The sequence below is a fragment of the Manihot esculenta genome, chromosome 5 (genome assembly GCF_001659605.2).
Source record: "Manihot esculenta cultivar AM560-2 chromosome 5, M.esculenta_v8, whole genome shotgun sequence".
In the NCBI taxonomy this organism is placed as follows: domain Eukaryota; kingdom Viridiplantae; phylum Streptophyta; class Magnoliopsida; order Malpighiales; family Euphorbiaceae; genus Manihot; species Manihot esculenta.
This window is the reverse complement of record NC_035165.2, coordinates 3,774,046-3,797,543: the sequence shown is the minus strand read 5'-3', so window position 1 is coordinate 3,797,543 and position 23,498 is coordinate 3,774,046. Positions and strand designations below refer to the sequence as shown.

General features: G+C 33.7%; 2 protein-coding genes and 1 non-coding gene across 14 annotated transcripts; 2 read left to right on the top strand and 1 right to left on the bottom strand.

Annotated features, from left to right (window-relative positions):
* Positions 1–110: 110 nt before the first annotated feature.
* On the top strand, positions 111–13,777 carry LOC110614702 (protein transport Sec1a). Of its 7 annotated transcripts, none has more exons than XM_043956452.1 (21): positions 112–923; positions 1,167–1,225; positions 1,394–1,475; positions 1,826–1,904; positions 2,664–2,714; positions 2,829–2,945; positions 2,983–3,061; positions 3,527–3,655; positions 4,884–5,066; positions 5,159–5,242; positions 5,335–5,433; positions 5,519–5,589; positions 9,432–9,528; positions 9,746–9,871; positions 9,969–10,064; positions 10,418–10,537; positions 10,664–10,741; positions 12,055–12,272; positions 12,508–12,598; positions 12,720–12,809; positions 13,135–13,776. In XM_043956452.1, exons 1-21 carry the CDS (start codon positions 851–853, stop codon positions 13,189–13,191), a joined length of 2,079 nt encoding a protein of 692 aa, XP_043812387.1. In that variant the 5' UTR covers positions 112–850; the 3' UTR covers positions 13,192–13,776. The 7 variants fall into 7 exon arrangements, with proteins under 7 accessions (XP_043812384.1, XP_043812387.1, XP_021612016.1 ...); XM_021756324.2 differs by having other exon boundaries at positions 113–923; positions 2,829–2,925; positions 3,029–3,061; XM_043956449.1 differs by lacking the exon at positions 9,969–10,064 and having other exon boundaries at positions 111–923; positions 2,829–2,925; positions 3,029–3,061; positions 13,135–13,777.
* Positions 13,778–14,240: 463 nt separating this feature from the next.
* LOC110615877 (uncharacterized WD repeat-containing protein alr2800) lies at positions 14,241–19,096 on the top strand. Of its 6 annotated transcripts, none has more exons than XM_021758062.2 (10): positions 14,242–14,630; positions 15,016–15,121; positions 15,684–15,744; positions 15,852–16,147; positions 16,531–16,670; positions 17,223–17,297; positions 17,501–17,591; positions 18,165–18,271; positions 18,387–18,431; positions 18,645–19,096. In XM_021758062.2, exons 1-10 carry the CDS (start codon positions 14,418–14,420, stop codon positions 18,693–18,695), a joined length of 1,185 nt encoding a protein of 394 aa, XP_021613754.1. In that variant the 5' UTR covers positions 14,242–14,417; the 3' UTR covers positions 18,696–19,096. The 6 variants fall into 6 exon arrangements, with proteins under 6 accessions (XP_043812994.1, XP_043812993.1, XP_021613754.1 ...); XM_021758061.2 differs by having other exon boundaries at positions 18,068–18,271; XM_021758063.2 differs by having other exon boundaries at positions 15,016–15,137; positions 18,068–18,271.
* An 814-nt stretch (positions 19,097–19,910) lies between these two features.
* Positions 19,911–19,983, bottom strand: TRNAK-CUU. The gene has a single exon. It is a non-coding gene; the product is annotated as a tRNA-Lys (tRNA).
* Between the last annotated feature and the right edge of the window lie 3,515 nt (positions 19,984–23,498).

Here is a 23,498-nt window from a genome sequence, read left to right as displayed (position 1 = left end):
TTTAAAAAATAATTAATTTTTCATTATTTAATTGTAATGTTAAAAAATAAAGGTTGATAATAATCGATACATATATAATAAAATTTTTTCTTTTAATTATAGTATAATATATATAAAATTAACTATAAAATTATAAAATTGAATTTGTAAATCTTTCGTTCACTAAATGTTATTCCACTTACCTAATTAATAGAAGGCTCCATATATATAAAGTCTACGTAGAATAAGAGTACTGCTTTTCAAAATACGAGGTGTATTTGAATAATCATTCGTATTAGTAAATCTCTTGATTTCTTAAAACAAGAAAAAATTCAATCCCTTCAAAGAAAATATATTTTATGGTTAAACAATAAGTGAAAGAGCTTGTTAGTTCTTTCTTTATTTTTACTGTATGGCTAGAGTGCCTATTTCTTTATATGATCTGTTAGAACGAGTACCGCGTTCTCCATTATATTCTGATTTAAGTATGGTTAGTTTTTTCTTTTTTAAAAAAAAAAATATAATTAAGTAATGGTTGGTTCTTACCCGGTTTTTGTGATTGAAAAAAAAAATTAATTAAATATTACTAGAGCAATAGAATATTAAATTTAAAATTTAGTAAATAAAAAATAAAATAAAATGATGCACGTGTGCATCTTGTCCCGCTTTTTTGTTTATTCATTTTCTGTTTTTTACTGATTGAGTGGAGCGAGGTACCCGCTTTTCCGCATGAATGTAACGGCATTTCAGTCCCAACCACTCTTTCTCTCCTCTCTTCAACACAACATAATTCTGTTCCGGCGAGACTCTCTATTTGGATTGATTTTATTGATCATTCTGTTCTTGATCTCGCAAGGAAAACAAATTGGCAATGTCAGTCTCCGATTCTGATTCATCTTCCCATGGCACAGATTACAAATTCTTTCTTCAAACCAGCCGCGACCGTAAGTTGCCTTCGACATACTTGCCTAATATTTTTCCTTTTCTCTTTTGGAGGAAATTAATGTTGCAGAGAACGAATTGTTATTCTGAATTTGAAATTTCATTTTCATTTAGGAGCTACGTATCTGAACTATAATTGTTTTTAGTGTTCTTTGATTAATTTCGTGGTTAGTCATCGCATTCGCATATCATCTAGAAAATGTAGCTGTAAATTTTAATGTCTCTTATTTTTCTGGCGTATTCAGGTTTATTGCTTGAAATGATGGGATCAACAAGAACCGGCGATTCGAGGTCGACCTGGAAGGTACGTTTGATGTAATAGTTAACTTCAAAAATTCGATCCTTTAAGTTGCTTGTGTAAAATATTGCTAGGATGGGTATTCTTTATCTGTTCCACATGACATATAATCTTGTTAACTTTGTCAAATTTGTTTATTTTTTGTTTTTTCCAATCTTAACTGATTCTGTACAGGTACTCATCATGGATAAGGTCACAGTAAAAGTCCTGTCTCATTGTTGTAAAATGTCGGATATCACAGACCAAGGAATTTCATGTAAGAATCAAAGCTAATTTACTTTGGTTTATTGGCTTCTCATATTTGCTGGTGCCTGGTGCAGCACGAGCAATGTTGGCTAAATAAAGGAAATGCGTATGGTTTCTGATTCTTTTAGTCGTGAAGACTGCAGTTCTATAGTAGTTCTCAAAATTGTTATTTGGCATCTATCTTCATTCGATTAATGGAGCATGCCCTTCTCTCTCTCTCTCTCTCTCTCTCTCACTGTATTGGGATTTTGGGAGACCTACAAATCATTGTTCTTAAACATCACGGACTCATCATTTGTTATGTTCTCAGCTGCTGTTAACTGCTAATAGGATCTGATAGAGATTCTGCTTTTATTTCAGTGGTGGAAGAGCTTTTCAAAAGGAGGGAACCTTTACCTTCTATGGATGTTATATATTTCATCCAGCCATCAAAAGAAAAGTAATTTGTTTGTTCTCGTTTTTTAAAATAATGTTATTTCTTTGCTTGCATTGGAGTAAAAATGCACATGAAATTTCTTTAAGCACATTAAGCTAATGATTCCTTGGTACTTCAATATTTTTCTTTGTCTGTGTTCACTTCTTAAATCCCAGCCTCCACCGCTGGACATGCCTACATGGCAATTCCCAGGTTTTAAGTTTTATCCTAATGGGATGGTGTACTTAGAAAGACCCGGTCTTCGAATTTTTTCTTTGGACCAACTTATTCTCCAAATGTATAGCGGCCAGTTAAATAAATGGCGCATATTATTTGGTACCATTTATTGTTTAGCCCAATTAAGCTCCTTTATATTTTATATTGTGAAAACAAGCCAGTCAAAAACATGGACCATTTTGACTTACAAATCAGGTGATATCCAAATGAATTTTTATGGAAAATAAACTAAAACAGGATATTTTCTAGTTGTATAATTTAATGGATTCATTAAGGTGTCCGTTGCTTAGCTCTCTTAACCATTTAAGATGATGCTAAACTTGGATATAATGCACCTCAGGTATTGCTTAGTTTCATATTGAGTGCACTTAAGTTGTTTGATATTAGATTCTCTTCTGTTCACTTCTAGCGTGCTCACTCTCTCTGTGTATCTGCGGCATTTTGTTCAAATGCATCTAATTTTTCTGTCTTACATTTGCTATAGAAGCTTCTCCTTCTTAATTTTTAGCATATTTGCAATTAACTTTATCTTTTGCTAGCATGCAGTGTTGTCATGTTCTTGTCTGACATGTCTGGAAGGGAGCCTTTATACAAAACGTATGTGTGATTACAGATTTCCTAAATTGTAAATTTATTTACTTGAATATCTTGCATTTATTTTATTTTAGCAGAATGCTAATTAAGTTTTTGGACCTCTGCCCTGTTTTCCAGAGCATATGTTTTTTTCAGTTCATCTGTCCCAAAGGAATTGGTTAATCATATCAAGTGTGATTCAAGTGTGTTACCTCGCATAGGTGCTTTGAGAGAGGTCAAGATTTTCTATTTTTTGCCTCATTGATAGCTGAGAAATGAGGATAGAGCATAGATTCATTTTGTTTGTAATTTTCTTCTTCTTATTTGCTAATGTGCAGATGAATTTAGAATACTTTCCGATTGATAGCCAGGTATAATAATAATACTGGCCTTCTCCATCATTTTTTCGTGAGGGCTTTTTCCATTCTTTTTGGATCTTCATGTGTGGCAAACATATCTTCTAAAGCTTCTTTCTTGAAAATGCATGGACAAAGCTCATTTTATCTTTTATATTCTGCTTCAAAGATGGCCTCTTCAAAATAAAAAGTTATCTTTTATCTCTTACTTTATCTTGTCTGGATTTCTTGAACTTGTTTGCTATTCAGAAATATCTGCACTTCAATTAACACCTAGTGATGAACTTTCCAACTTAAGAGGGACATGCATCACCATGAACTAATTGACACAGATACCTTTCCGTTATGAAACCTTGTATTTGGCTACTTAGTTTATTAGACATACCAAATGTAAGCACATAATAATTGAGCTCTGATCCCTCTAGATGTTAAAGTAATATGTGGTAAAAATGTTTTCTCCTCTGAGATTCTTTAATGCAGGCTTTTACAACTGACCACGATGGAGCACTGCAAGAACTATATGGTGAAAATGCTGAGAACTCTCGTAAATTTGATGCTTGCTTGAATGTGATGGCTAGTCGAATTGCAACAGTTTTTGCTTCGTTGAAGGTAAAGATTTTAACTTAGGAAAATTCCATGATTATGGCTATTTGTGAAACTCATAGTTGTCAAAACGAGAAATCTTTATTTCATAAATCTAGAATAGAGAATTGCAAGGTTTGCTAAAATTTCTAAAAATTAATTAAAAATAATATATGTTGTAAAAATAAGTAAAAAATATATCATAATCATATATTTTGATAAATATAAAATTATTATTTATTTAATTAGAAATATCCTCAATAATAGAATAATGTGTATAAATTATATTTTTTTTATATATATATTATAAATTACGAATTTTGAAATTATTGACAATTGTTATCATTATATAAATACCAAAATTCTCATTTAAATTTGATTAAATAATTAATAATGAAAAAGATACTATATTAAAATATTATAAATATAAACTATCATAATTTAACAACTATAATTAGTTAAGTAATTTAATTTAAAAAGAAAAAAATAAAGAAAAAAATAAAAAAGAGAAAAAAAAAATGGTTGGTGAAAAAAAAATAATTGAGAGAAGGTTTTATATACACTTTTTATAACAAAAATGAATAACATCTTAAGCTTAGAAACTTTTTTAAATAATTAATTGTATTAGGTGAAATATTTTTTAATTCACCTTATTCACTGTCAATTTTTTTTATTTAATCACAATTCATGTACTTTATAAATTTGAATTATTAAGATATATAATTGAATTGATAATCATAAAATTTGAATTAAGGATTGTAAGATTTATGTACATTTAAAATTCACTCCATAGATTTAAATCTATTTGTTGAAAAATAGATTTAGATCATAAAATTTAATGAGATTAGTGGTGAAACTATTTTAGAAAATTTACTTTATATCATTTATACCACCTGATTTTCTGATTGATTTTATGGTATCAACTATAAAGATAATTACAGAGTACTTACTTTTTCACTGGGTTCGATTTCTAAATGCCATTCATGGATAACAATTTGTTCATTAAGTTGTCGGATTTGCTTCTTAAGAAACACGTAACAGTTTTATGCAAGTTGGGAACTGTAGGATTTTCTCTTTGTTTGGGTTTGTCATTGTGTGCAGCAGAGTGTTGATCATGTTGGTCGCTTCCTCCAAATGATATCTAGATACTTATTACATTTTTTTTTTATGTTGAAATGACATCAGAAGTGGACGATTTTCTGTTTTAATTTCTTTTCTATTTGTTGAAAATTCACTGTTCCTTTGGACTATTTAGGAATTTCCCCGTGTGCGATATCGTGCCAAGACACCAGATGCATCTGAAGGAACGTTTCGGGATACAATACCGACAAAGCTCGCTACCGCTGTGTGGAACCTTGTTTCTAAATATAAATCTATTCCTAACTTTCCACAAACTGAGACTTGTGAACTGCTCATCCTGGATAGATCTGTTGATCAGGTTTACCAAAACCTTTCCTTTGACATCCTCTTTTCTTTAGTATGTCATGCATAAAAGATAAATGTTGGATTTCGTGCACTTGATTGTTTTAGATTGCTCCTGTCATACATGAATGGACGTATGATGCCATGTGCCATGATTTACTGGATATGGAGGGAAATAAATATGTTGTTGAGGTATGTATTCTTGTGTAACTGTGTTTCTGGGGAATAAGGGATTTCCTTTCCATCATTTGTGTGCTCTTGTGTGTGGATGAAATATGTGTTAGGTTCCCAGCAAAATGGGTGGTGAACCTGAGAAAAAGGAGGTTCTTCTAGAAGATAATGATCCAGTCTGGCTTGAACTTCGCCATGCACACATAGCAGATGTATGGCATGTATTAATACTATTTTGTTTCTTGCAGTTGCACAGTTATGAGTATGAATGTTCTTATTGACTAACTGGCATATCAGGCTAGTGAACGTTTGCATGACAAGATGACCACCTTGTCAAAGAACAAAGCTGCACAAGTGCACTCTGCAAGGTTAGAATGGTATCGTTTCTGAAAGTTTCTTGCCATTTGATGAATAAATCTGTAATTTTACTATTGGTGTCTTAATTCTTATTTCTTGATGAACCAAGTCATTGACCCTTTTAAATGCTAACATGAAATTGCAATCTCAAATCCTCGTACCAAGACTGACAAAAAATTGCTGTTGTATGCAAAATTAGCAACTCTTTTCTTTTTGGTTTGATTGGGGATGTGGAAGCATGAATTCGAACTTTATCTACTTTCGTTATGAGGTTGGCAGTTGACCTTTTAGACCAGGGACGCAAAATTAGTAAGTTTAGATCTTAAGAGTTAATATTGTGTGGAATTTTATGAAAAAAAATTGTGTAAGGTGTGGTGTTGTTTTTATTAGGGGTAGGGTGTTAACTGCGTGGGACTATTATAGAAGATGACGAGTAATCAATTGAGTGATGTGTGATTGAAAGGTTTGAGACTAACAATTGGATAAACCCTTCAGAATGTGATTATTGAAAAGAGAGCCCTCTTGAAAGAACTCAATGAGCAAGATTTCATCCATTATGTAAATACTTTTCCTTGCTGGAAATTAATACAGGTGTAGATTTGCTCTCAATAATCTAGCATGAAACTTATCTCCCTTTTTGCTTATGGGATGGCCAATTCCAACGGATTTATGGCTATAGGTGATAGTAAAAGAGTGTTATCTTAGAGGTGGAGGGACAATAGTAGCGATAATCCTCTAGTTGAAAAGAAAAAGAAGAAGAATGTTGCTGTAATCGCCAGACTCATAACCAGCAGGATGACAATGAATATTGGTACTATTTAAAATACCTAGACAGCTCCTTAAACAAGATGTGAATGCAGGATGGATGGTTTAGGGAACTATACCAGTTTGATAATAAACTTCTTTTTTTTTTTTTGCGGAAAAAAAAACAAGGAATCTTAGCTTTCCAAGCTAAACATAAATATTTCTTGAGTGTGAAATCCAAAGTGATTCATGCAGGAGCCTTGCACTAAACTCCGAAGGAGGTGAGTAAGTCTGTGTGTCCCTAGCAGAAAAGAGCTGCTAGGTTGGATAAATGGTCAGCTCCATGATTTGCTTCTTTGTAAATATGTGAGAGTTGAACTTCGTAGCGGTTTTTTATGAACTGTTTGATGCACAAAATCAAAGAGACCGATCTGGGACCTTGTTAAGTCCACTTGGTCTTGGAAATCACCATTAAGCTATCGCTCTCTAAACTACCCTTCTTGAAGCTAGAGTCCGGAGCAAGTTTTAGCCATTCTATGCCCCAGAGCCCCGCTTCAATAACAGAGCATCATCCAGATTTGCCACAAAAACTTATACCACCCTCCCAATGTATTGCGCGCTATCCTGCTAGAGTTTTTCAATTTGTTGGACTAAAGGTTGAATTCTTGAAACCAAGACCTTGAATGGAAGCTATAATATTTTGATGTTTGTGATTACCCTTTGTATGTAGGAAGGGGGCATGAGAGAGCGGAGAGAGTTGAGGTGGTCATTCGTTTAGCAACGGTGATTGCATTCCACACAATGTGGGTCATGTGCTGATTCTCCGCTTCTTTTTCTTCATTGCCCATGTTTGCTTTCACTTTGTTCGTTCCTTGAGTGCTACTGAATATGTTTTTGAAAAGTGGGTCTCGTTGAGCATGGTTTGTGGGCGAGTCCATGAAACCGATGAGTCTGAGTTATGTTCTTTGTAAAGGCATCCTATTGGATTGGCTTGTCTTTGGTCCTTCAAGACAAATTTGGATGTGGATTCTAAAGATCTTTGGTTTCAGATTTAGCTGTTGAGTTTAAATCATCTATGTCACATACAACATTCAAGCTCCAGAACTTGTGTGTCCGTTTCAGTGGTGTAGGTGTTGCATGGCCTTGTGAGGTGTGGGAGTTTTAGTAACGTCTGCCACGTTGGAGACAAGGGGTAATGGGCTCCCCTGAAATTTTAAAATTTTTTTAGGACTATTATGTAATTTTATCTTAATTCTAAATAAATAAGATAAAAATCATTATTTGGTCCCTAAATTTTTTAGTTCATCCATATTTGAAAATTATACCATTAAAATGTCTTTATATTTTATGAAATCAAATTCTTTAATTTTGTTGTCAAAAAAATTCATTAATTTATTTTGAATATTCACATTATTTAGTCTATATAATTTTATCAATTTAAGTATACATGCTGGTTAATCTCTACGATTAAAGCTAAATCAAATTGACTAATGATTTTTGACAAATTACTAAATAATTTAATTTTATAAAATATAAAAATATTTTACTCAAATAATTTTAATATAGAAATAAACTAGTAAATTTTTTAAAAATTAAGAACCTAATAATTTTCTCTCGTATATAATAAAACCACAATCCCAAATATTATTTCTACAGTATCCATCTACTTATTATTTTCCAATACAGAAAATTTGCTTTTATTTTTCAAGATTTAACTTCAAAAGATTTATAAGATATTTACTCACTATTTAATTTATTTTTATACAATCACGTTTTATTGTAAAATGTGGTAATTTCTTTTATCTAACTTTATTTATATGATTAGAATGATATGTTTGACTATTAAAATTTATGAAAATAAATTTTAAACTTGTACAGATCCTCATTCCAAGCCCTTGGCATCTGACTGTTAACCTAAGAACTGCAAGAAAAACAGAAAGTAAGAAAAAAGAATTGTGATAATAAAAAAAAAAAAGAAACAAAACAAGGAAAGCACTAGGCTGGGTGGATGAGAGTGAGATTGAATCTCAAAAGAGAAAGGGAGAACAAAAGGAGCATAAGGATAGAATGTTAATGAGGAGAAACAGCAAAGCAGATATTAGCATTTCCAGTAAAATAACACAATGCATTAATGGCGAACATTTACAGAAGTGAATGCAGTCCATTTCTTGATTCTAGTAAAGGAATTCAAGGAAGGAGAGACCTGAATTTAAGAAAGGTTCTAAAATGAGCAAAGTAACATATGCAAGGATCAAAAGGGCCTTGAAGCCTCTCCATTTTAGATGAGCAGAAGTTGCAAGTAAGCCTTAAATTCTCTCCCACTCCCACTCAGTTACCAACATTCCATTGTGATGCTAACATAAAAATAGTAATAAATGTAACATCCAAGAAGCAGAACTAGAGACCCCATATACAAGCACAAATATATTCCTTTGTCTCCTGATGCTGGTGATACTCTTATATGGAGTAATATTAAATGCTTTCAAGAACTCTCCACAGCAGGAGAGAGAGAGAATAACCAGCAAGAAATGGATCCCAGTTTGATAATTTTTTAACCTCTTGATAAAGCGCAGCGGCAACATTGCTCCACTCTGATGTTAGAAATTGCTTAGTCCACCACATACGACTTTGTCCGACTAAAAAACTGTGATAGAAAATTTTGCCTGGAGTTTGATGTGTATAGCCAAAAAAATATAAAGGCTCAAAAAGTGAAAACTGTTGAGAGTTCTATATTAGCATAGAATTATAATGGGTTTGGTGGAACATGGATTTCTAAGCCTTCATTAGTAATGCATGTGCTCGTTAAACTTAGCATTTTACATTGTTAACAATGACCAAAATGAATATGAGCAGGGATCAAATTTGTCTTAAAAGATTATTAAGCAGCATCATGAGTTATGGAATAATCTGGTCTGGAGACATGTTTTAGAATTTTTACTCCTTATGAATATTGTCTACTTCTCTGATATTTATGGCCTATGTTTATGATAAAAACAAAGATATATGCAGCTCAGTTGGTATGTCTTTCTATTGTAACTTGAATAGAAAACCTAGATCATGCAAATGCTCATTTCTATAGACTTCTGATTCTGAGATTCAATTTCTGCAGAGATGGAGGTGAAATATCAACCCGAGATATGCAGAAAATTGTTCAGGCTTTACCAAAATACAAGGAACAAATTGAGAAGCTCACTCTTCATGTTGAGGTTTGCTTCTTGCACCAGATTTGGGAAAATACAAAAGTAGTACTCAAAAATGGGAATTTTTCTTAATATGTACATATGCAACTGTATAGGGATTTGAAAGGAATTAGACTCTGTACAAGCAAAATTTCTTAAAATGGACTGTTAGGAAGGGTTTGAAGGATTACTTCAGCATGATGCTGGCTTTTCTGTTTCTTAATTGATTATAATTTCAATTCAGATAGCTGGAGAGATTAATGAAATCATCAGAGACATGGGGCTTCGAGAACTTGGGCAATTAGAGCAGGATCTCGTTTTTGGAGATGCAGGAGCTAAGGAAGTTATCAACTTCATAAGGATGAATCAGGTGATAAATCATGGAGTTTTAACTTGGTATAGTTGACATGCTTAATATCCTCTACATGGCAACAACAATTTCTTATGAAAGATGCATTATCCTACAGGATGCATCTCCTGACATTATGCTTCGTCTGTTGCTGATTTATGCATGTGTATATCCTGAGAAATTTGAGGGTGACAAAGGCACGAAACTAATGCAGGTAGTATTGAATCCATACTGATTGCTGAGCAGTATTATTTGAGGAATTGATGCATGAGCGTGTAATTGCAAATCATGGAATGTTTTTTTAGATTAGTTGCTTAGGTAGAAGGTTGATAGGGTGGGGTGTAATCTGAAGTGGGAAAAGCATATTAATAGTACATAAAAGGTATGAACATATTTGCAATGACTGAAGTGATAAAAGAAAAAATATTTAAACCCGTGAACTGTTACCATCTGCCTTTATTTTATTTTTTGGCTTACAAGTCATACTTCCTGCTGGAGCTTTAACTTTTCTTGTTAATTGTTGAAATTAGTTACATAACTCGATTTATTTTTTTTTTTATTAATCAGTTGGCGAAACTATCTGAAAAAGATCTGGAGGTCGTGAAAAATATGCAACTGCTTGCAGGATCATCAATCAACAAAAAGACAACAAGCAGCAGTTTCTCGCTCAAGTTTGATAACCAGAAGGTATGTGCACATAGTTGAGATGCTAATCAAAGATCGGTATAAGATGCCTGCCATTTTGAAAAGAAATAATAAAGACAGAAAGGTTATTGCAAGGTCTAACTGTGGATAAATACTTTTGGTTCTCAGATAAAACATGCAGCCAGAAAGGATAGAACTGGCGAGGAAGAAACATGGCAACTATTTCGATTTTATCCTGTGTTAGAGGTATGCATTAAGTTGTGAAAGCCTTCCCTCATACTGTATTTTGTTTTTAGGTTCCTAAGCAATTGGTAAACAACACGGTGACAGTAAATTAGATTTGTTAAAAATAAAGGATATTTTCCAGCTCACTTAAAAGAGGTCCTAAAGAGTCGTGATCTCTCCCTTCTTTTTCTGGTAACTTATATGTAGGCACAGCTGAGCTCAAATGTCTTGTCAGGATCCTTCCAAATTCCTGTCTTAAAACTGAGGTTTTAGTTGAAAAGATTTGAATCTGCTTCATCAATTGTGGAAGTGATTCCACAGTATAGTGCAACCAAGGATCAATACAAAATGAAAGCATTTTGAGAAAAAGTTGTGTCAGAATCTACTAACGCATCCAATAACAGAGAAAGCGAGTCATTTTGCCTTCTCATGGCTGATGCAAACAAAATCAGCTTTGAAATTTATACTAGCTTTTAAAATAGCAAGTGTTATATAACAAGTTTAACAGGAAGAAAAAAGGAGGAGAACTGCCGGTGTTTTGTGATTCATAACACCCTGTTTGGAAAACATCTCTTGCATGAAAAAAAATTGAATTTTATTAATAGAATTCAATTTATTTTTATTTATAAAAAAAATTCCTTTATTTGAAATAAATTATAAAATAACAGAATGCAATTGATTTTTTATTTTTAACAAATTATTAATGAATTCAAATTGATTTATTTCCCTTATTATCCTTCTCATTTTTGAATTAAACATAAAGATTTATTCTTATAAATAATAATTATTTTTATTATATTGAAAATATTTTTTAAAAAATCATAATTAAAATTTTTAATAATATTTAAATTTAAACTTTACATAATTTTTTAATCATTATAAAAATATAGATTAAGATGGACTCTTTTTTTTTCAAAATTAACAAAATAATATGATAATTTCTTATTATCAATTGTAAATGCATTAAATACTAATACTCAATATTAAATTAAATTAAATTGCAAAAAAAAAAGAAAGAAAGCAACTATTAATTAAAAAAGGCACACACAAATTTGAAGTTAAAATAAATTTAAAAAATAGAATTTTCAAGGGCTAATTAAATAATTTTGATATAAAAATCTTTAAGTAAAATTATTTCTTATAAAATCTTGATAAGATTTGCTTTTAATTCAAAATCAATTCTCACAAGAATTCAATAGAATTGTTACGTTATTAGTTTTTTTTGTCAAACACACAAATTTTAAAAAAAAATTGTTCATTTGAATTCTCTCAAACCTAGATATTCCAAACAAGGGTAAAATGAATTATATTACATTATATAATTTCTGTTGCAGGAGCTCATTGAAAAACTTAGCAAAGGTGAATTGGCAAAGAATGAGTACTCATGTATGAATGAACCAAGTTCAGCTGTTCAAGAGACAACAACAAAAGCATCTGCACGATCAAGTAATGCTCCAGTTGTTCCAGAGAAAAAAACAACTCCTCATTCAATGAGATCAAGACGAACGGCAAACTGGGGAAAGTCCCATCGTTCTGATGATGGACATTCCGGGTATAATGAGCTCCTATATTTTTTGATGAGTGACCCAAGCATCAAGGCTCTTATGTTTCTTTGTTCAATGAAATTTTCAGGAGTAAATTTCAGTTTGCTCTTATTTCACACTCAATCCTTCCCATAACTCTTTTTGCTTCGTCAAATGTCTGGAATATATGGCTGCTGAAAGCCAGCTTAGATGTTTTTGCGTATTTAGATGGATTTCTTATTAGTTTTCCAATGACTTTGGCAGTGATGCGGTCTTGAAGAATGCAGCACTAGATTTGAGGAAAATGGGACAACGTATTTTTATATTCATCATAGGCGGGGCAACTCGATCTGAGGTAAGATTCTTCAGGACTTTGTCAATTTCGAATTGATAGTTGGGTGTCACCTGTTAGTTTCAAGTTGCTGCTGTCATGTTGTGGATATTTACTGATGACTTCATGGGGATGTTATTGTCAGCTTCGAGCTTGCCACAAGCTTACAACCAAACTCAGAAGAGAAGTTGTTCTAGGTTGTACTAGTTTGGATGATCCGTCACAATATCTAAAGGTATCAAAAGCTAATTTGTGTTTCCTTTTACTTCTGAATAATATTGGCCAGATGTGCGTAGAAAAAATTTGGGTACTATTGGAATCTGAATCAGAGTTACCATTTTTTTTTCCTTTTGTTTTATTTGATTATAACGGAATCAAACTCCATACCTTAAGGACGATTCTAGGTTACCAAGATGAAGCTAGTTGGTTCTTTAATCTTGTTTTAATACATTAGTTTGTGAAACAATGATTAGAAGTAGCAGAATAAGAGAATAAAGATCATACTATATTCAGCTTCAAGCTTATTTCTGATTGCTAATTGATTTTCTACATATAAATAGAAATTGAAGATGCTGTCCGAAATACAAGCTCCACAGCAGGATGGCTTCAGATTCTAAGTTCTGCATTATTAGAACATGGAAAGAGTACTTTTACCTAGTTACTAAAGGTTTTTGCGTAACAGTGAGCATGAGGATTCTTTTTCTTGCGACTCCCAAACTCGCTCAATAGGATGATTGAACTCTCATGCATTATATAGATAAGGAGGAGGAAGATTAAAGAAGGTTGGTTTTGTTTGTCGAGAATCACAGCCTGGCAGCAACCCCAGCAGGGAACCAGTTACAATTTCCATCCAGCAGTCATGGGCTTGTCCTCAATCTTCAGCCTGCCTAGAATTCACGGAGGATATAGAAGAAGTAATTTGTATTCCAAAGTTCATTTCAATGGGCTTTAGGATGCCCATGGGAGTTTAATCAGCCCATCTTGTAGTACAAATTGTATCTATTTTAATAATACGCGGTTTTCCGTTCAAGCCCATAAGTACTGTTTCTCGACACATTGGATTAGCCATAGGCCTCATGCTAAAATCCTCGAATGCGTTACATTGCATCCTTGGATAATTCCTACTTTGTCTGTCAAAATAACTACAAATTTTATTCAATATATTAATATATACCGTTAACGATTACTCTTTGTCGTGGTTTTTTACGCGATCGGTCACGATGTTCCAAATTACTGCAACAAGTTCCTGTGATTGAAACATTCGGTATTTGCAATTACTTTCATTTTGCTTCACATTTTCTTTTGATCGAAACTAAATTTAAATTGGGCAAAAAGAAAAAGAAAAGAAACTGAATTTAAAATTTATTTAGCTCTAACTAAAATTCTATAAATCTAGAAAAATTATAAATTTATAATGTCCTTAAATTAATATCAATTTTTATTTCATATATATTAAAAAATGTTATGCATATATGAGTATGTGAAAAAAAAACATTAATATCACAGATTGTAAGAAAAAAATTAAAAAAGATATATATTTATAAAAATTAGAATAATATTTAGTTTATCATTCCTTTTTAAAATAATAACCTTTATTTTACTTTTTTTTTTTTGGTAAAATACATATTTTTCGAGAAGATATAAATCACGCAGGAAGCTATGGAATTCTGCTTTCATTTTTTACAATAGTAATTGGCAAGGTGACACATAAAGAATCCCCCCGCCATTTCCACATCCAAGAGTTCAATCAACGCATCCTCACCTCATCTCATCTCTGCCGCGATCACAATTGTTATCCACAATCTCAAAACCCTAAAACTCTCGATACACTCTAGCTATCAGAATGGATCCCGTTATTCCCATTGCGCTTCTTTCGATCCTTCTCGGAGCTGTCATCGCTCTCCTTTTCTTCAAAACCTATTTCATTAAGAGAAAATCCGAAATTAATTCTATCGCCAAACCGGAACCCCAATCGGATCCAAAGAAACCCACGAAACCTGCTCAGTCTGTGACCAAGAAATCTCACGCCAAACCTCACTCTCATGCTTCTGATAAGGTAGCCCTGAAAATTATGATGGTGTATGTTCTTCTGCTGGTTAGGTTACATTTAGGTTTTTTTGATAAAATTATGTGGTCAAGGCATTTCGAAAGCAGCATTTCATTATCTTATTGTAAGAATCGAAGGCATTGACAAGTTTGAATTTTATGATTTCTCTTGTTTCGGTTTCTAGACGAAGGAAATTGAACTGATGTACCTGTATAGGGTAGATTTTTTGTTTTCGAAAAAAAAAAAGTGAATGGGTGTTGATTTGTGGAAAGTGATTGAGAGTATACATTTTTTCCCTACTTATATTTATATGCCGTGTGTATTTTCATTGTAAGCTAGTGATGAAACATTGAGGTTCATGTGTTTCTGTGAATTATTTTGGTTGTGCTCGCAGGATCAGAATAAGCGACATCATTCATTGGATTTGAACACTCTAAAAGGTCATGGAGATTCAGTCAGTGGGCTGTGTTTCTCTAGTGATGGACGGAGTTTGGCAACTGGTACAAGGGTTACTATGTATTTTCCAAAGTACACTATGTGTTGCTTCCTTAATTGATGCTTTTAGTTGATAAAGCCATTTCAAATCATTGGCAATTGGATGGAAATTCAGGGATTTGTTTAAATATCTAAACCATGAAAATCTCATCTTCTTTATTGCTACTGTATCTCTGTGTGCATAGGTATCGCGAAAATTTTTGTTCAAGGAATATGCTGAGTCCTCTGAACGCGTAATGATTATATTAGTAACAGAATGGTTGAAAGTTAAGCACAGCTTAATCCACCCTTGAAGATCCTAATGTGTATTTTGGATTTCCTTGACTGCAGATCTATTTGATTTGGGAACAATATGTATATCTTTGAAATTTAGTAAAATTCTTCCCCGTCCCCTCCAGTGCTGAAGTTATAACATGTTGCCAAAAGTTTCAAAGTGGTCTTTGGATTTGCAACTTCTCCATTGATCAACATTATATTTTGGAGTCTTTTCCTACATGTTTAATTATCTGTACTAATCTAATTTACATTCTGTTAATTGCTTAATATGCTTTCCTGTTATGTTAACAGCATGTGCAGATGGAGTTGTCAGGGTATTCAAGTTGGATGATGCCTCAAGTAAAAGTTTCAAGTATGAACCTAAAGTTATATTTTGGCATTATTCAATGTCATCTTTGTTTTAGTTATGCTAGTGTCTTCCCTGACATTATGTCATTATATATTATTATTCTCATGCAGGTTTCTGAGAATTAATTTACCTGCTGGAGGTCATCCAGTGGCAGTGACGTTTTCTGATGATGCATCTTCTGTGGTGGTGGCTTCTGAAACTCACTTCGGTGCATCTTTATATATGTATGGGGAAGAAAAGGCTAAACCTACTAATGACTCTAAGCAGCAGTCTAAGCTTCCTCTACCAGAAATCAAATGGGAACATCACAAAATTCATGATAAAAGTGCTGTTCTGACATTAGTTGGAGCAGCTGCAACTTATGGGAGTGCTGATGGAAGTACTGTTGTTGCCTCTTGTTCAGAAGGTATGTGCATACACCATTGCACACTTTTGGTGGCTATCAGAGTTCATTGCATAACAGGCAAAAAAACCAAGTGTTATGGTTTTCAATTGCTTTTATGACTGCTTGGTAAGATCATTAGTCTCAAAGACTGGCTCATTGAAGTTGTTATTATAAATTATCAGAATTAGATAACTATTCTTGTTTGTTATTATAAATTATCAGAATTAAATAACTATTCTTGTTTGTTATTTTAAATTATCAAAATTAGATAACTATTCTTGTTTGTTATTATAAATTATCAAACTTAAGTTATTATTCTTGTTTACCTGTTATTTCTTTTATTGATACTTATTGGGTTTAAAGGGAATTGCTGATATTCTGTATGTATTGATGCTACCTTGCAGGTACTGAAATCAAACTATGGCATGGAAAGACTGGGAAGGTTTTGGGAAGTGCCGATACAAATCAATTGAAGAACACGATGGCTACTATATCCCCAAATGGACGTTTTATTGCTGCTGCAGCTTTTACTGCAGATGTGAAGGTGAATTATCTCAGATAATTGTTGACTTTGGAACAGCTAAATGGAATTAAGATCTTCTATTCTGCAAAGTTATTTGTTAACTGAGATGGAAATTTGTGCAGTTATACATGGAACACATCATGTATTATGATTGCAAGCAGAGTCTGAATGTAGTGTTGAAAAGCCATGGGCTCATATCCTCTGTGTCACGCATATATGATAGGTCGAATGATTTTGTTGTTTATATAGGTCATGCTTTTGATAGAAATATCAGATATCATATATTAGTTGAATGAGGATGTGGCCTGACATGATGAGCATGCCACATTTTTTTTTCCTTCTCTTCTATCTCATTCCCTCTCGTCTTGTCTCACCCCATCCCCCCTTCTTTTGTCATCATTTCACAAGTTTTCATTATGTTTATGCGATGGTCATCTCAATACACTTCATTTGCCTTCAAACAATTTATTTTCATTACTGGCGACCACATAGTACAAATTCTGTTTTGGGAATCTGGAATTTTGTTCCAAGATGTTAAACTTGCCTATTGGTGTTTCAAATTTTATTTGGCAGGTTTGGGAAATTGTATATTCGAAGGATGGTTCTGTCAAAGAGGTTCCGAAAGTTATGCAACTTAAAGGGCACAAGGTAGTAACTAACTATTGAAGTGTATTCTGTTTGCATGCAGTTACTGATTCAAATTCTCATTTTAGTTCAAGTGTTATGTTTTACTATACTTTTCTTTCAGTTGCATTTTCATTTACTGGTTCATTCTTACAATTATATGTAATTAAGCCCTTGTGATAGCTAGGTAGGCGTACTGCTCATTTCTCATGCTTTTGTCAATTCAGAGTGCAGTGACTTGGTTATGCTTTACTCCGAACTCGGAGCAAATCATCACAGCCTCCAAAGATGGTTCTATAAGAACTTGGAACATCAATGGTATGCCAAATATAATAATTTATGTTATGTATTTCTATGAAGTGCTTCTGATTTTTGAAGTATATGAGAAAATACCTATATCTAAGCATAATTTCTGCATTTCATGCTATAATTGTAAATGATTCTTCTTCATGTTGGTTCTCAATTTTATAATATTCTTGATAAATGAAGTGATTTGAGAAAAGAAAAATTCCTAATTTATTTTGTAGTTATATTCCTTTTTATTTAATGGAATTGGAATATCGAATACTTAATCTTTTGTTCACTGCCTTTATCCCTCCCATCTCCCGAATCAATGCATATTTATGGGAGAAATATACGAAATGACTTAATTGAGACTACTGCATTAGAAAGATTTCTTGGATAGCATTGAATTGGATTCTGGGTAGATTTACGGGTTCCCAGTTCTGTTTCTTATGTTGCAACTATATAGTTATGGTCATCATGCTGAGATCCTTTAATTGACATTTTTCAAGTTCGATACCACCTTGATGAGGATCCTAAGACTGTAAAGGTTTTTCCAATTCCTCTTCATGATTCAAATGGTGCTACTTTGCATTATGATCGACTCAGTTTATCTCCTGATGGGAAGATACTGGCAGCAACGCATGGTTCAACCTTGCAGTGGTTATGTGTGGAAACTGGGAAGGTTCTGGACACAGCTGACAAGGCCCATGATGGTATGTAGTGGTATTCTGTTGTGTAATTGAACTATATATTGCATCCTGCTTTCAAATCCTGGAGTTATCTGGTACTGGTAGTGAGACTTGCAGTAACATCACCCATGTAATGCAGGCGAAATCACATGGATGGAGTGGTCTCCTAAGACGATTCCAACGGGTACTTCATCTTCGATAAATAAAATTTGTCATTTAACTTTATATATATATATATATATATACATATATAGATGATTATCATTTTGAAAACTAAAGCATCTAAATTCTTGAACCTCTGTTGCCTCTAGCCATCTAGGTTCGTTAACCAGCAAGCTTAGTGGGCTCAGGAGAGACTCTGGATTCCTGATTGATACCCAATGTTTTCATTTCACAGGTACTGGACAGACCTTCGTGTTGGCCACAGCTAGTGTTGACAAGAAAGTGAAATTGTGGGCAGCTCCATCACTTCATTCAACCTAAAGGAATCTTCTATTTAACTTATTTCAATTACAGGGCCAGAAATTTCTTCTCTTACTAGGCGGTTGTTAGCCATTGTTTCACGAGTTTTTAGCCTTACGACCGTTTTAGTTGAGCACTTAAAGAAAGTTACGGTAGAGCAAATATGGCACGAACTGAGGAAGGATTTCGAATTTGATATTAAGAAAAAAAAGAGTTTGTTGGTTTGAATAGCTAGAGTTGCATGATCAGACTGAAAATTTTGGTAATGCACAACTTTCACAAAATGTTGGATTATGTGTTTTCCTGTATACAATTTTGAATTTAGATGGCGTTGCCTTCTGATTTATTTAAACCTTGCTGAATCTAATGTCAATGAATTTGTTAAGCTAGGCCAGCTCTGTTATGACTCACAATGTTGTTAGGATTGTTATTAAAATAAATTAAAAGGGTTTTTATTGCAGACACGGTTCCCACGTGTCTTAGGTGTACAGTAGTTAATTATAAGATAATATTTTTTTATTTCATAATTTTTATTTATTTTATTTTTTATATATATTTATAAATATATTTTTTTATTAATTTTTTATTATATTTATTTTAAATATATTAAATTTTATTAAATATTAAGAGATATTGTAGAAATTTTTTTTTAAATAATATAAAATTAAATAGAATTGTAATAATTAATTTATATATTATTATAATTTAAAAAATAAAAGTAAATGATAATTTTAAGATAATTAAATAATAAAAAATGAATAAAAATTTTTATGGGACAAATTTAAAATTATATTAGTTATACAAATTTGGAAGTTTTTTTGTTTTGGTGCGTGGGCGGTCAATCTACCTAGATGAGAATATCTCGGAAATAAAAATTTATGTTAGTGATAAGGTAGTAAAATTTAATTTGAATTTAAAGTGGTGATAATTTATTAATTGTATGTCAAAGTTGAATTAGAGAGGATTTAGCATCACTTTTCTCAATCTTCTTATTCCTTAATTTAAAAAAAAAATAAATTTAAAATAGCTTTAGGTATTTATCGTCAAAGGCTGTGTATTCAATGCCAGCCGGGCTGAATGGTTTTGCTTTGCTGTTTATGCTGGCCCAGTTTGGGTGCAGCCCAAAAGAAAGAAGAAGCATTAGAATAGGGTAAGAAATTGAGAACTGAAGAAGAAGAAAAAAATAAACTCAAAAAAATTCCGCCCACCGTGGGGCTCGAACCCACGACCACAAGGTTAAGAGCCTTGCGCTCTACCGACTGAGCTAGACGGGCTGCTGTTATAGTTTTGTTTTATTATGGGTAAATTTGAAGTTCCCAGTGCTTTTCATTTTCTTACTAAGACCCTAAAATTTTAAAGCAGCAGTGTAATTAGGGCTTGTACAAGTGAAGACGAAAAACACAAAGCACCGGAGATTCCCAGTTTTGAAATTGATTTCTCTCGGACTAAGGCATTGTAAGTTAATGTCTTTAAAATCTATAAAGAACCTAATTAACTAGAGGTAGAATAGATTTTTCACAACTCATGGGGAGATAAATATATATAATTTTGTGGGTCTTATTATTGTTTCTGGCCTCGCCTGAATGCTAAGTCCTTTTTCCAAATACACAATGTAGATTATAATCATACCTCTAAATTTCTATATTCATAAATCAAGTTTAAAATGAATTATATAATATAAATACATATAAAAATTTATTATAACTATTAATTAAGATAAAATTCATGTAAATTTTATCGGGATCAATTACAACATATAAATATAAATTAAATTATTTTAGTGCATTCAGTACACCATGATATGTATATATATATATTATCGCTCATATAATATTAGATTATTACTTAAACATACATAATATCTCTCTTTTTAATTTATAAAGAGAGAAAAATAATTTTCACCCTTTTTACTTTTAAAATCTTTATTTTTACTAAATAATAGTTTTTTTTTATTCGTTGTTAGGAATTTCCTAATTAAGGTGAGTGAATCTCGACCTTTAAACCTTGCTAAAAATAGATTGTTCTCAACTTTTAAGTTTTTATTGTAGGTGAGAGATGATCTACAGAAAGGAGCTAATTATTTTGGACCTATATATCCGACTATTATTCATGGGAGCTGCTTTTTTTTTTTTTTTTTTTGAGCTATTGTTTAATGTAGTTTTTTGTGTTTCTATTTTTGTTTGAGGTATTGTTATTACAATTGTAACGCCCCGGAAATCTGGACCGCTACTGGCGCTAGGATCCGGGTCGACTTAAGCCCGCCGGGACCCGTAGCAAGCCTGACATATAGCCTGTAAACCTGTATAATCCCATACATGATCAACAACATACATAAAAATTTAGACTTTTCTTCATACATACTGTCATCAACTAACTCAACCTGTGCATACTCTGATAATATACATAACATAGTCCCTCTGTGGGATCTCATCAAGCCTTAAAGGCAAAACAATCTGTGTTGAGTTAGTTTACATAAACATCATAACATAAGATCATGTATATACAAAAGGGATTAACAATACATTATGGTCAAGCACAACTCTATCCTCAATAACTTCATTACATAACATCCTGAACATTTTTACATTACATCATAATACATTTGTCATGTCCACAATCTAACTATTACATACATATGACTTTTCCTCTTCTTGCCTTCTCTATCTATCCCGTACCTGCAAACCTGGGGGTTAGGGGAGAGGGGTGAGCTACACAGCCCAGTGAGTAGAACTGTAAAAAGAATATTAAAAACATGCTATCATGGAATGCGTCACTGCACAATTAAATCACACCACGGATGGACTGATTCAAAAATCCCTCAACTCCATGCCCGGCCCTATTATGGGCACCACAGGACTTCGTATTGCCCGGCCCTATTATGGGCACCACAGGACTTCGTACTCGGAGTTATTGCCCGGCCCTATTATGGGCACCACAGGTCTTCGTATTGCCCGGCCCTATTATGGGCACCACAGGACTTCGTATATAGAAGGCTAATGAATCATCCTAATGTCCATCCACTATCATCTATCACAACAATACAATGCGGCATAGTCGTGAATTCTAATGCAAACAACCTATAATATGATCATGATGCATGAAGCATGATAAAAGCATTTCAATTCTTAATTTAAAAGGTTAAGCTTAGTTCCACTCACCTCTGGCTGACTCTGACAAACTCTGTAGCAGCTGGCTCACTGCTGGGGTCCTTGGTTCCTCGGGTCCGAACCTACACAGGTGGACTCCAATGAGGGACCAAACATACATAAACATAACTCTAATATATTCCCCAAAAATCCCCTAAAACATCCTGAAAATATCACATAAAACATGCAAGAAATGGCTGAACAGGGCACTTTCGGCGGCACCTTCGGCGGCCGAAAGTCCTGGACAGAGACGAAACTCGGGTAGGTTCGGCGGCACCTTCGGCGGCCGAAAGTCCCAGACAGAGACGAAAGTCTCTTTTCGGGGGCAACTTCGGCAGCCGAAAGGCCTGCCTCCCCAGCCATGTTCGGCGGCCGAAAGCACCTTCGGCTGCCGAACCTGGTTTCTGCCAAAGGGTAGAAACTTGGCTCCTTTGTGCATTCTCGCCTCCAAACTCACAAACCATGCATACCACTCAACCAAAACATGCATACAAGCTCCTAGGGGCCTCAAACAAGCATATACCCCAACTACAACACTTCAAACATACTCCAACATGCCACATTGCTCAAAAATCACATAAAACCTAACATTTACTTAAAAACTCATACAACCCTATACATGCCATTCTACCCCATAAAACTTCTTAAAACTTCTTTAAAACATACATTGAGCTTAAGATCGGCTCTTACCTCTTGAAGATCGAGGGTTGAGGAGATCTAAACTTGGAGATGGGAGAAGTTCCAACTTTTGGTCTCCAAGCTCCAAAACTCGTTCTAAGCTCAAAGATCTTCAAAACCAAAGTTATAAACTTGTAAAGATCATGGAAAAAGGAAGGAAAAGCTCAAGATCGGGGAAGGATAGCGGAATGCTCACCTTGGCCGAAATGGGGAGAAAAAGCTCGCCCATTTTCGGCTAAGGGACCCTTTTATAGGTGGCTGGCCAGGCCACGTTCGGGGGCCGAATGTGCCTCCGCATCCATGCAATGTTCGGCGGCCGAACTTCACTTTCGGCGGCCGAAACTGGACTTCCCCAACTCATGCTTTCGGGGGCTTAACGTGCCTCCAAAACGCATGCATGTTCGGCGGCCGAACTTGACTTTCGGCGGCCGAACCTGGGTTTTCCTCCAATGCTATTTTCATGCAAAAACTCATTTAGTTTCATACTTAAAACCATTAAAATTCATGAAAACATTTTTATAAAACATGTCTTTACCCTTCTAGAAGTTCCCGACATCCGAAATTCCACCGGACGGTAGGAATTCCGATACCGGAGTCTAGCCGGGTATTACATTCTCCCCCCCTTAAGAACATTCGTCCCCGAATGTTCCTCAACTAGTACATGCATAGCATAAAACATAACATACATACTAAACACATAGATACTAACCTCTAAAAGAGATGGGGATACTGTTGGAGCATGGACTCCCGTGTCTCCCAAGTGCATTCTTCTAAGTTGTGGTGGTTCCACAGGACTTTCACCATCGGGATTTCTTTGTTTCTTAACTTTCTGATCTGGGTGTCTATGATCCGCACTGGCTGTTCAACATAGGTGAGATCCTCTTGGACCTCCACATCAGGCTCATTAAGAACCTTGCTCGGATCTGACACAAACTTCCTCAACATTGAAACATGGAAAACCGGAT

Bases quoted from the DNA above. Each gene is read 5' to 3' on its own strand.
- LOC110614702 (XM_043956452.1), top strand. From the start codon at position 851: ATGTCAGTCTCCGATTCTGATTCATCTTCCCATGGCACAGATTACAAA. The intron at 2,946-2,982 runs GCCTCATTGATA...GATAGAGCATAG, and splicing joins GTCAAGATTTTCTATTTTTT to ATTCATTTTGTTTGTAATTT. The intron at 12,810-13,134 runs GTATCAAAAGCT...ACATATAAATAG, and splicing joins ATCCGTCACAATATCTAAAG to AAATTGAAGATGCTGTCCGA.
- LOC110615877 (XM_021758061.2), top strand. From the start codon at position 14,418: ATGGATCCCGTTATTCCCATTGCGCTTCTTTCGATCCTTCTCGGAGCT. The intron at 16,148-16,530 runs GTATGTGCATAC...GCTACCTTGCAG, and splicing joins TGTTGCCTCTTGTTCAGAAG to GTACTGAAATCAAACTATGG. The intron at 18,432-18,644 runs GTACTTCATCTT...TTCATTTCACAG, and splicing joins TCCTAAGACGATTCCAACGG to GTACTGGACAGACCTTCGTG.